This window comes from Rosa chinensis, chromosome 7 (assembly GCF_002994745.2).
Source record: "Rosa chinensis cultivar Old Blush chromosome 7, RchiOBHm-V2, whole genome shotgun sequence".
NCBI classification, from domain to species: domain Eukaryota; kingdom Viridiplantae; phylum Streptophyta; class Magnoliopsida; order Rosales; family Rosaceae; genus Rosa; species Rosa chinensis.
This window is the reverse complement of record NC_037094.1, coordinates 25324874-25337763: the sequence shown is the minus strand read 5'-3', so window position 1 is coordinate 25337763 and position 12890 is coordinate 25324874. Positions and strand designations below refer to the sequence as shown.

Genomic DNA, 12890 nt, shown 5'->3' with positions numbered 1-12890 from the left:
GAACAATATTTGTGAAATGGTTGATTTCTATTGTTTTGAAAAGTGTTGTGTATTGTGGAACATTTTTTAGTTCGTGGGTGGCTTATTTATGTGTGGTTCTCGTACCAGGAGTAATTGATAAGGATTAATTACAGGGAATATTTCATTTTAGACTTGTGTAACATTTTGGGTCCAGTGCGACTCCTTTAAATGTTTTGGTATTTATACCGTGGATCCAAAGACTTACAAGTTGGGGATCGTGGATCACGAAATGTGATCGTGGGTGGGAAAATCGGGACTTCACGCCTTTGGCCGGGTTAGTGGATACGATCAGTTAGAGCTCTAGTATGTCCGTCGTGATTTTGTTTCTTGATTCAAACGTGTGAGTTTATCTCGGGATACATGTGGGTTTATCCCGTGATTTGTGTGAGTTGTTTCTTGATTGAAACGTGTGAGTTTATCTTGTGATTCGTGTAAGTTTATCTCGTGATTAGTGTGAGTTGTTTCTTGATTGAAATGTGTGAGTTTATCTGGTGAAACGTGTAAGTTTATCTCGTGATTAGTGTGAGTTATTTATTGATTGAAATGTGTGAGTTTATCTCGTGATTCGTGTGAGTTTATCTCGTGATTTGTGTGATTTCGTGTGGGTTGTTTTGAGTCACTCATACGGGCTTTCATAAGCTTACCGGGTTTGTTGTGTGGCAACTCGGTGCACTATTCAATAATGTAGGGGTTAATCCTGCAGGTCATGGTAATCGTGGCTGAAACTGAAGTAGTGTGCTAGCGTTTTCTTGATTGAAATGTGTGAGTTTATCTCGTGAAACGTGTGAGTTTATCTCGTGATTTGTGTGATTTGTTTCTTGATTGAAATGTGTGAGTTTATCTCGTGATTCGTGTAAGTTTATCTCGTGATTAGTGTGAGTTGTTTCTTAATTGAAATGTGTGAGTTTATCTCGTGATTCGTGTGAGTTTATCTCGTGATTTGTGTGAGTTGTTCTTGATTGAAACGTGTGAGTTTATCTCGTGATTTCGTGTTGGTTTTTCCCGTGATTTCGTATGAGTTTTTTTAAGTCACTCATACGGGCTTTCATAAACTTACCGGGTTTGTTGTGTGGCAACCCGGTGAACTATTCAATGGTGTAAGGGTTAATCCTGCAAGTCATGGTAATCGTGGCTGAAACTATTCAATGGTGTACTTCTGCTTGTAGTAAGCTCTGAGGAGCATTTACTTATTATTTTGTGGTGACAATTTAATTCGTAACTCGTGTAATATATAACTCTGCGGAGCGGGTATATATTGACTTTGTGGGTTTAGGGCATTAGTATGTACTTGGTTAAAAAGGGAAAAAAAGTTTTCTAGGTATTTTGTATTGATGGCTGAATCATCATGTTTGTATAATTATGGGATTATATATATATATATATATATCAATTTTTATTATGTTAAAAATCAGGGCGTGACAATCCTTCCATGAATTCCAACCGCTGCCGATAGCCTCCTGACAACCTTAGAACCCGATGCTCCAATCCTTGAATCCTGGTAACCCGCCACCTAGTCACACATCAAACCAAACGCCAACCAATCACGCTCAATTCCTGCAGTCTATCCACGACCATGGATGTCCACCACCTCCACTCACTGAAGACCGGAGACAAACTCCTGATCTAAAACATTCCTACCATAGTCACCACCATTCACTAGGAAACCCACCCTATCACAAGCACCACCAACACTGTTACTCCATTCACGATCAAGAGAGAGAGCATCCGCCACCCCAACCGCACTTGCAAGTCTAATAAAAAATGAGGATCGAGAAGCCTCCCACCACCGCCATGTTGAGAATCGGTCAATATGTGAAGTCGAAAACACAAATAAGCACAGCATACCAAGAGAAACAATTACAAAGATACGAACACAAGAACACAGATTTAAGGTGGTTTAGCAAACTTTTGCCTACGTCCACAGGGCAGGAAAATAGTGTTCACTATACTTGTAATGGGTACAACCAGAAAGAATAAGAAAACAAGGATCTCTCTTCTCTTCGTATCTCTCTCTTGTTTGCCCTCTCTCACTCTCTAACTCCGAGAATATAATACACTTTGCTCTCTATCTCTGTGATGCAAAACCAAGAGCAGAACCCCTCCTTATATAGCCATAAGGATTAGGAAACCTATTCCTATTAGTGGTAGGTAATTATGCCTTCTCCTTTTATATAATGAACAAGGATTTACAGGTAATCCTACATCAATAAGGATTTTCCTTCCTTATTGGAACTCTATTCATCAGTAGGTGTAGGTACCTCTCACTAGCATGACTAATTTGCTATCTCACCAAGCATAAGTAACACCTTCTTAGGGGGCCCACAAGCCATGGTGGGGCCCAACAGAGACATACATTCCGTAGCCCGATGTCCAATCTACGCCATGGTAGTCGAAAGCGGTCAATACCTCGCCGGGAAGGTGGCTTTCTAGACTAGCATAGTGGTTTCTTATCCCACATTGGAAAACATGTAAAGGAATAAGTCTCCCTCCCCTATAAAAGGAGACTCCTTCCCACTTACTCAACATCCCATTACATCTCATGTAATCCTCTTGGGCCGCAAGGCCCAACACATATAGTTAAGCTTTCAAGTGGACGTAGCGGGAGACGAACCACTATACTTCTTGTGTGTGTGTCTCTCTCTCTCTTTATTTATCGTTAATTAGACCCCTCGATCACATACATTAACATTAGGAATCCAAAACCTATTGGGTAAACAATTCTCATACTCTAATACAATTGTCTTAAAAAAAACTCATGAGCTGGAAACCCAGCACGCCAACCCAAATCTCTCAAACAAGAGTAGAAGAAGAAGAAGGGGGGAGAGAAAGAGGGGGGGGGGGAGAGAGAGAGAGAGAGAGAGAGAGAGAGAGAGAGAGAGAGAGAGAGAGAGAGAGAGAGAGAGAGAGAGAGAGAGAGGTTCATTAAAATTTAATTTAGGGTCCTTGAACAAAAGCGCCAAAATTGATCAAAATTCTCTCACTCACCCCAGCAACAGATTTTTATTCATATTAACCCAATTTAAAGAGAAATGACAATTTTGTCCCTAACCTAATTAAGAAACTACATCATATGCCACTCTCTCTCTCTCTCTCTCTTTCTCTCTCTCTCTCTCTCTTCCCCTGGATTCCAAGCCCGATGCCGAGCCCGGCTCACTCCACGACGGAGGCTCGGGTGAGTACTCGATCACCGATGGCGCTATAGGCTGTCTTTATCAAGTCCGGCACTGCGAGGAACCGGAGAGAGATCCACCACTCACCGGATCTTTCATGGGCAGAAGACAGCATCGATTGCATACAACAAAGAAGCTCCGATTGCGGTGTTTGCTTCCAAGTCGGAGAGGAACATGATTAATGCTGGAGCAGCAGCCGGAGTTCGAGTTCGAGTTCGATTACCGATCGGGTCTGGAGTTCCAACTGGAGTTCAGTGCCCTCTCTCTCTTTCTCTGAGTTCGATAGTCTTCCTCTGTCAAACGACGTCGTTCACTCTTCCTCTGTAAACATTGTCATTCTTGACCCAAAACAGAAACTGAGGGTCCTTATCTGTTTTTGCCCCAAAACAGCAACCAACGAAGTCACTCGAAGAAAAAAAAAACAACAACCAGTGAAGAAAGGTGAAGTGGTGGGTGCCCAGAGCATTTCTGGGTGCCCAAATCAAACTTTTTTTTTTGGTAAAATGAGAGCAGAAGGAAAAAAAATGTTTTATTATCTCAAAGGGAGAGGCAATAGACGTTTTGAATCGATGTAATGTCCTCGTTTTTTTCCTTAATCAAAGTTTTCTTTGTCTAATTTTAGGGAGATTAGTTCTCATTCTGGCGACCGAAAGTTCTACTAGGGGGCAATAGATGTCTATTGGGGGCCAACATAGGTTTATTCAGGGGATAATAAACCTCTCCGGCCTCATATGAGATCTCCGACAACCTCTTTGGTGACTTCTAGCGGGGTTTTATGAACCTCTATTGCCTCAATAGATGTCTATTGGGGGGTAATAAACCTTTATTGCCCCTCTATTGGGGGGCAATAGAAGTCTATTGGGGGCAATAGACCTTTCTGGCGACCTATGAGATCTCCGACAACCTCTTTAGGGACATTCGGTGAGATTTCTAGAAAAGTCCAGTGATCGAGCTCCGGCGAAGTCTCCTATGGTTTCTCTCTCTCTCTCTAAGTAACAAAAAATAGTCTAAAAAAAACTTAAGCTCCTTTTAGATGACAGGAAATCATGATATGGAATGAGAATTAATTTCATTTTCCATTTAAAGGTGTCGTTTGGTTGTAATAAGAGATTGGAAAGGAAATAAAAAATGAGATTTGACTAGAAATTGACTCCCTCATAAAGCCTGAATAGAATTACCTAATCAGGGGTGGTATTCTATTTCCATTTCCCACTTTCTAAGGCAAATTTACATAAATTATCCCTCTAAAAAATTTATATTCCTTATTCCTTATACCAAACCGACAGGGCAAAATTCGGGTCGGTTTGATGATTTCTAAAGTCTGAAATTGAGCAAAACCCGAACCGACATGGATCGATTCGGTTTCACGATTTTTCAATTCCATTTATGCTTGAATCTGATCTAACTCTATTTGAATCCCAACCTCTATAAGACTAAAATAATTGGTACGAAGAAGTGAAGAAGGAGGAGGAAGAGAGAAGAAGAAGTGAAGGAGGAGGAGGAGAGAAGAAAAACTGAAAAAGAATGGAGGAGGAGAAAAACTGAGGGTCGCGGCGAAGAAGTGAAGGAGGAGGGGGAGAGAAGAAAAACTGAGGGTCGCGGCGAAGAAGTGAAGGAGGAGGAGGAGAGAAGAAAAACTGAAAAAGAATGGAGGAGGAGAGAAGAAAGAGAATAGAGAAAGAGAAGGGGAGAGGTGGGTAGCCGACACTTCAGAGAGAGAGAGAGGATGAGTTTATAATTTAATAAAAGAAGAAAGATGAAAGTGCGGCAGAGAAACCAAAAAGATGGAGAGAGAGGATGAGTTTTATAATTTAATCAAAGAAGAAAGAGGCATGTGCAGAGAGAAACAAAAAAAGATGTATATGTGGATGGGTGGGCCCGTGGGCACATCAAGCTGACAGTAAACATTAAACAAAGTAAAATTATACAACATTATTGTAAAACCATCTCGGTTCGGGTAAAGACATAAATTAATTATGGGAATCGGAACCTAACCGGCTGCTAGCATAGGGAACCAAACCGGAGCAAAATAGCTAAATTTATGATAGAAAACCGAACCGAACCGACCAATTCGGATCGGTTCGAACAGGTTCCTTGGTTTTTCGGGTCTAAAGTCCTAGCCCTACTTTAATTAGTAAAAGGGTGTTATTAAAAATTATAATTTTATATTTTCTTCTTATGACTTACCAAACTCTACAATAGGAGTACTGCTTATGTAAATTGTGACACTAATGGCTCCGCGTTTCAACCCTAGCCTCCTAAAGCCTGGCCTCCTTGGCTTTGCGTTCTAACAATGGCGGCTGGCTCCAATCTCTATCCTAAGCCATCTGCTGATGGCCCTCTAATGCCAACCTCGTGTGGAAACCACCCAATTTAACCCTCAAACCTGCATCACCTCTTTTGACTCTCACTGGAATGAAGTGGATGATGTGAATGAGATGGATTGGTATGGAAAGAAAAATAAATCATTTTTCTCTTTTGACATTCCTGTCAGCCAAATGGGGCCTAATAATGGGTATTAGGGAGGACTACTAGGAAATCAATTATGGAATGTGAAATAGTTTTCAATTTCATTAAATTGTCTTGTTTGGTTAAGTCATAAGTCTGGAAAGGAAAATAAAATAAATGAGTTGACCAGAGTTCAATTCCATAAAAGAGGCGGAATAAAAATACCATATAGGGTGTGGTATTTCAATTCCTTCACCCAATGGAATTGAAAATTTACATGTTTAACCCCTCATAAAATCTGGTCAATTAATAATTATTATCTCTACTCATTCATTTTTAATCATCTATATTTAATTCGATTAAATCATTAACAAATTAATTCTCTCAAACCATTTTCTAATCTGAAGTCTTAAATACTTATCACTTGCACGTGGTGATTCTGACTCTCATTTATTTGGCTCATCGTACTGATCATGAATGCTTTATTGTTAGCATTAGGTTCCTCCACAATCTAAATTTAAATAGCAAATTCTTTCAAGGATGAGTGGTAAATTCTTCCAAACACCACAAATGGAAATGCTAAATCAATTCATTTCTATCATTGAAAGGAAAATTAGTACAATTCTTTTTCCCACTGTAACATTCCAGTCAACCAAATGGGCCTTAAAGTGTTTTGGGTAAGGGAGAATTAAAAAAAAACTTAATGAGGTAAGTGGGAAAAAAAATTCATATTCGAACAAAAACCCTGTAATTTATTTATCATTTTTCAATATAAAATCAAAATACTAATAGGGATGGCAAAAATCCCCAGCGGGGCGGAGCTCCATTGGATACCCGCCCCTAATGGGGGGAGAATTCGGGGACAAAAATCCTCAATCCCCGCTATCTAAGATTGGGGATGGGGCGGGGATGGTATTGTGATCCCCATCCCCAAACCCGCCCCAATAATATATACATATATTTAACTTATATATTTTTTAATTTATTTTTTATAATATAAGTCACAAATATATACATTTAGTATTTTACTTTAATGACTACACTTTTATTTTAATGGTGTTTTGACTTTTGCACTCACTGAATTATGATTTATGAATTTAATCATATTTTAAATTTATTTGTTATAGATTTTGATTTTATAAAAAGCAATATGAGAAAAAATTATTTTATTTATTAAATTCTTATTGGGGATTTGGAGCGGGTTTGGAAGCTTAGTCCCCAGTGGGGACGGGGATGGGGAATCCCCAATATATTTTTATTGGGGATTGGGGCGGGGATGGGGATAGAGAATGACTCCGGGGATGGGGATGGTATTGTGATCTCCATCCCCAACCCGCCCCATTGCCATCCCTAAATACTAACATCCTTGATAGTTTATACTGCAGCCTTCAAATTTGATTATACTATCCGTTTTGACAATTCTTTTGTGTGTTATTTGAGCTAATCAAAATTGGTTGTCCGTACTATCGATTATGACGATTCTCTCGTGTTATTTGACCTTATCACACTGCGGTTTTCAAATGTTTTGTCAATTTCATTGTATACTCATCAGTCATCACTTGCACTCGGTGATTCTGAGAGTGGCTCATCGTACTGATCATGAATGCTTTATTGTTAGCATTAGGTTCCTCCACAATCTCAATTAATTTAAATAGCAAATTCTTTGAAATTATCAAATTAATTATCCATGATCTCAATTTCCTCCTCTACAATCTACATATATATATATATATATATATATATATATATATATATGTCGTACTGTATGTGTGTCAAAGGTTTCAACTATTTTGATATTAGGGCTACACATGGGGGATGATTTTAACAAACTGTTCCACACAATTAACATATATATGTTCTTTTGGCTTAGCACATGAAAGTTGCACCTCACAAACCTGGCAACGCCCCATGCATTTGTTATTCACAGGCTGCTTTTGCACAGCTTAATTGTGACCGTATAATATATAGGCTGGTAAATAATTGTCTCATCCTCTAAATTTTGAAAGAAATTTTAATGTCAATCACAAGCGTCTAACTTCGTTTTACATATATACGGACATATCGGTAGAACTTGGCACCAATAAGTACCTAACTACATATGGAAAGGCCAGCTAGGGGGGAATTTGGGGTAGTGCAGGTAATAAGGTCCAACTCAAAAAAATAGACAACTCTAAGACGTAACGTGTCAAATAAGCATGGTAAAAAAAACGTCCATATCTTGCCTCATAACGTTAAGAGGTTGCATAACAAAAGCCAAGAAACTTAATTAAGGGTAAGATATATTATTCAACGTACTTACGTTGTTTAAACGTTACATCTTCTTTCCTTTGTGATAACAAGGTAGGTCAAAGAAGATGAAATTTCAAACTTTGATAGTAAAAATAAACGTCAACCACGCAATTGGTTGATAAAGGCAAGAGATATGATGTTCAACTGAGCGAAGTCACCGTCGTCCTTGCTCAAAGGAGACACTGCTTTCCTCTCTTGGAACCCGGTTTCACAAGTATCAGGTGCATTCAAGGTAGCACTCAGATGTGTAAGGGCTGTACCATAATCACTGGACTTGAAAGCATTGGTGGCTGCTTGCAGGTCATCAGTGGCACCTGAATAGAGTTCTTCGCAGTCTTGTAGCGCAGGCTTGTCAACTTTTGGATCGTTCAAGAGCTTTGAAATGGTAGACTTGATGCTTGTCGCCTTCGCTGTGGTAAGGTCAAGTGCAATGCCAGCTAGTCCTGCGAGGTCTGCACCCTTGCTTTTCGGGCTGGCCTCAAGGGCTGAGACACAAAAGTTGTAGTTCAAGTTTTTATCAGCATCTGAGGCTTTCTTGCAAGTTTGTTGGACGAGATCATCTCCCATTGTGCTGTGACAGAGCACGAGAAAAGTAACGAGGAAGATCAGATACCTCATTGTGAGAAGTAGAGACTAGCTAAGATCAGAGATCCCAGAGTGATCAGTTATTTTAGAGGAGAGTTGTGTTAAACATAAACACAAAGAGACGTATATATACATACATAAAGTGCATCTTTATGGTAAGAATATTTGGGATCGTTTCCATAACTATGTGTGTGGAGAGAAGTTAAAGCATTGGAAAAACTTCCCTTACAATTATCACATTTTCTGCTTTAAATTTTTTTTTCTTCCTATTTTGCAATTTACCATATTATCCTTATTGATTAATTATATTTCATTGTTTTTTCATATATAAAAGGTTAAATTGGTAAAAAAATTCTGTTTTGGAGAGCAAATTCTCTTCTCTTAATAATAGTATAGATAAAGAAGAAAAATCTCTCCTTCCATCGTCTATTGATATCTAAATATTCTTGACTAATAAATACGGTGTTATTCTTTTTGGGTAAGAATAATCAAAATTTATAATGATTCATTGTTTTACATAGGGCTGTAAATAGGCTCGATATAGCTCGTGTTCGACTCGTATTCGGCTCGATTTTATATATTCTTATTTTTCATGAGTAGCTCTAATTTGTTAAAGCTCGACTCGTTTGTTAAAACTCGACTCCTGAAAATTTATAGTATAAATAAAAATAAAAATTTTTAAATCTCAAATATTTAATTCTTTTTATTACCTTCCTTTTCAATTGGAAGAGAATATGAGAATTTAAGTAAAATATATTACAATAAAGAACAATAAATGCAAATTTGGTTTACTATTTTAAATTTTCTTTCTTTTTTTATTTTTTAAATTTAAAGTCAAATGAACCAAGCCGAACATATTCAAGCTCGAACTCGTCCAATAAATCGAGTCGAGCCGAGCTCAGCTCAGGCTTAAGAAAAATATTCAAGCCGAGCCAGCTTGAGCATGGAAAAAAAAAATTCAAGTTTTAGCCCCGCTCGAGCTCGATAAAAACCAAATGAGCCGAACATGATCACCTTGGTATTCGCTCCGGCTCTGCTCGTTTACACCCCTAGTACTTTTACATAACAAAGAAATTTTTATTAAATGTATAAATAGAGAATCTTCTTAGCTCAAATCCAAGATTATTCAGACCATGCAAGGTTTTTCTCATAAGTTACTTCAAAAGCATATTGACCAGCTACTCACACCAATGTACGAAATTAATGTTGAAATCACTCATAGATAAGTCAAAGAAATTTGGTTCTTATTTGGAAAATGGTGGTACTAGTTGGACTTTCAAATTTGCTACTTGGACCTCTCATACTTAGTACACCTCTAATTTACTTTTTAGAATACTTGAAAAACTAATTAGACCTCCTTTTACCAAAACACCCTTGAACATAAGATACAACAATCTGTTACTCTACTTTTTATATGTATCTTCAACCACAAGAAGAAGAATGAATCAAAATCACATGATATTGCTCTCTTATAAGTAGGTCCCTCCTTCACCAAAATTAATCAGAGGGGTTGCACTATGCCAATAATAGCTTCAGACGACAGATATAATAGGGTTTAGGAGGGGTTGCCTAAACCCTAATATAATCTGTCGTCTGATATGCAAATTATATGTAGTGTATCCAGCTGTCATCTCTTATGGCATCAGACGACAGATATCCTCTGTCGTCTGTCCTCACTCAGACTACAGAAGTTTCGCAAGGCTCTGTCGTCTGAATAACCCAACTTTGAAGGATTTGGAACTTTCTGTAGTTACTAATCTCATACAACAACACATTAATGTTGTTGAAATGAGGTACAAACTACAGTTTTAATTAAACCTCTGTCGTCTGAAAACAAATAAGAAAACATATATATGTTGTCTGAAGTTACCAAAATAAAGACTTGTTTGACAATCTGTTGTTTGATAATGAATTGAACTTCAGTTTAATGTTGTCTGTTAGAAGTATTTCTGTTGTTTGATAGTGAATTGAACTTCAGTTTTCTGTTGTCTCGTAAAAGTATTATGTAGTTTGATAGTGAATTGAACTTCAGTTTTCTGTTGTCTGTTAAAGGCATCTCTGTTGTTTGATAGTGAAATAAACTTCAGTTTTATGTTGTTACTATATTTGTGATACAACATATCATAAACCTGCATTCGTTGGATTTGAATCATAGCAAACCTCATTCTGTACACACTAGTCATCAAAAAGGCATATTAATTATAAGATCTGAAATCAGCAAATTCTTCATTGCATCAATTAACCCACCAAATTACATTCCCATCAGTAGCATAACACTAAACTAGCTAGCATGCTAGCCTTTACATTAACCGATTTTAATTACTGCCATTGTTGCATGCACCCTAATCTAATCTAAGACAAAAACCTAGTAGCATAATGCTAAACTAGCTAGCATAATCCTCATCTTCCCTCATTGGTGGATTTCAACTCAAGCTTCTGGAACGGGTTGCAGGTTGGTTCAAATAGCATTTCAGTCAATAAGTTGCAATGTAATAATGAGGTGAAAAAGTAAACCCAGAAAACGGTGAATGGTATTAAAAGTGATAGTTTACTTCCTGAGCATAAATAGAAGAAATCAATAGCATTCTATATTTTGAACAAAGCAAAGAGTTACAATACGTCAAATTCATAGACCAACAACACAATGAAGGAAAGCTACCTGCTATTAGGATAATAATAGAAGCCGTTGATGGAGCCATCACTACATGAGAAATACAGAGAGTAAAATTGAAATTGAGGCATTAAAATTGAAATTGCCAATTTTTTTATAACATCATTCAAGATTGAGGCATATAAGTAATCTAATTAAAATTGAAATAACAAATAGAGGAAGATCCAAAAGGCTTTAATGAATGTACTAGTACACACTAAGAAGAAGAAGTGAAGAAGAATATTTACCTGTTCCCCGACCTAGCATGCAGCTCTAGAATTATGCTCTCTTCATGAGTTATCTACCCCTTCTTAAGGTCTGGCCTCAAATAATTCACCCACCTCAGTCTACATTTCGTTACATGAGTTGGCTACCAATAGATGAATTTTTGCAATAAAGAATCAAAAGAAAGCGACAAACCTGCAATACTTGTGTGGACAATCATTCCTTGTTTGGGCAGAATTTGCAACAGTGATTCCTGCAACCACATTGAAAATATAATCCATTTAGCCCCGTTAAAAGAAACATTATCCTGAAAATAATCAAATACAATCAATGCAGATGTTGATACATTAAAAAGCACACAGCAGAACAAATTCCAGTCATGCAAGTACCAAAAAGCTCACAATATTTTTTTTTGGAGCTTCAATATTTGAATACAACAATATTCATTTTTTGCAATCAACTGCCATTGGCCTCCACACAATTCGACGCATAAACTCATTTAGGTAGATCAAATTACAGTACCAAATTAAAGTATTAAGAAAATCCCAATTACAAAAAAAAATGACCAATTATTTAGCTAGTTATCTATATTTTGACTATTACATAAAGCAGCATGCCTAATCTTACAGGATACTCATAATTGAAACCCAACTCATGAGGTGCATCACATCCTGTAATATTTGGATAATACTTGTGGCAACCAAACCTGAGGGGCAATGATTAGCTATATCATGGCAACCAATACTTGTATACAGTGATGAGTAAATGCGAACATAGATATCAACATTACATGAAGACAAAAAAACAGAAAAATCTGTCCATGAAATTTACCAATTTCCATAAATGAATCTTATTTCAGCAAGGAAGCTGTAACAATATGTAATTCGAAAGCAGAAATTTAGCAAACTCAAGGAATTACTTTACTAATCCAAAATGCAAGCAATAAACAGAACTGAAAACACGCAACGCAAGAAGAAGAAGTGGTAGCTTCCTTGAGCAGGCGTACCTGGAATGTAAGCTTTGACGAACTTCTTGCTGAGGATGAAGGATTTGTTGTTTAGAGAAGCTGCTCTATGATACTGGTATAGAGATTTAAAGTGATAGGATGGAAGTAGTGTGATTGAAGTAGTTGCCCTTCCTCAACACTTGTTCTGAGGCATCTTGAGGAAGGGCACCAATGAAAACTTCATACCCATGAGAAGGAAGGGCAACCAGTTCAGAATGATCCTCTTTTTCCTCCTCTTCATCTTCTACTAATTCACCACCGTTTTTGCTTCCATACGGTTCTAGAGAATGTAGCAAACAATCAAATGCATCATCACTAACAATCAAATGTAAAATGAACTACCAGATTGATGGAGACCTTTTTACCATATTTCACACTCCATGAAATAGTCCAAATCACTTATTAATGTATGTCGAACTAACAACTCAGATGAAGAAGTCTATATATATTTTGATACCTTCAAAATTTGCCACCACCAATTGCATATCAAACAAAC

General features: G+C 37.4%; 1 protein-coding gene across 1 annotated transcript; it reads right to left on the bottom strand.

Annotated features, from left to right (window-relative positions):
* Positions 1-8027: 8027 nt before the first annotated feature.
* LOC121050635 (putative invertase inhibitor) lies at positions 8028-8581 on the bottom strand. Its single transcript, XM_040511398.1, has one exon. The coding sequence runs from the start codon at positions 8544-8546 to the stop codon at positions 8028-8030; it is 519 nt and encodes a 172-aa protein (XP_040367332.1). The 5' UTR covers positions 8547-8581.
* Positions 8582-12890: the final 4309 nt, after the last annotated feature.

What these genes read in the sequence shown, in the direction of transcription:
- LOC121050635 (XM_040511398.1), bottom strand. Translation starts at nt 8,546, where the DNA reads ATGAGGTATCTGATCTTCCTCGTTACTTTTCTCGTGCTCTGTCACAGC.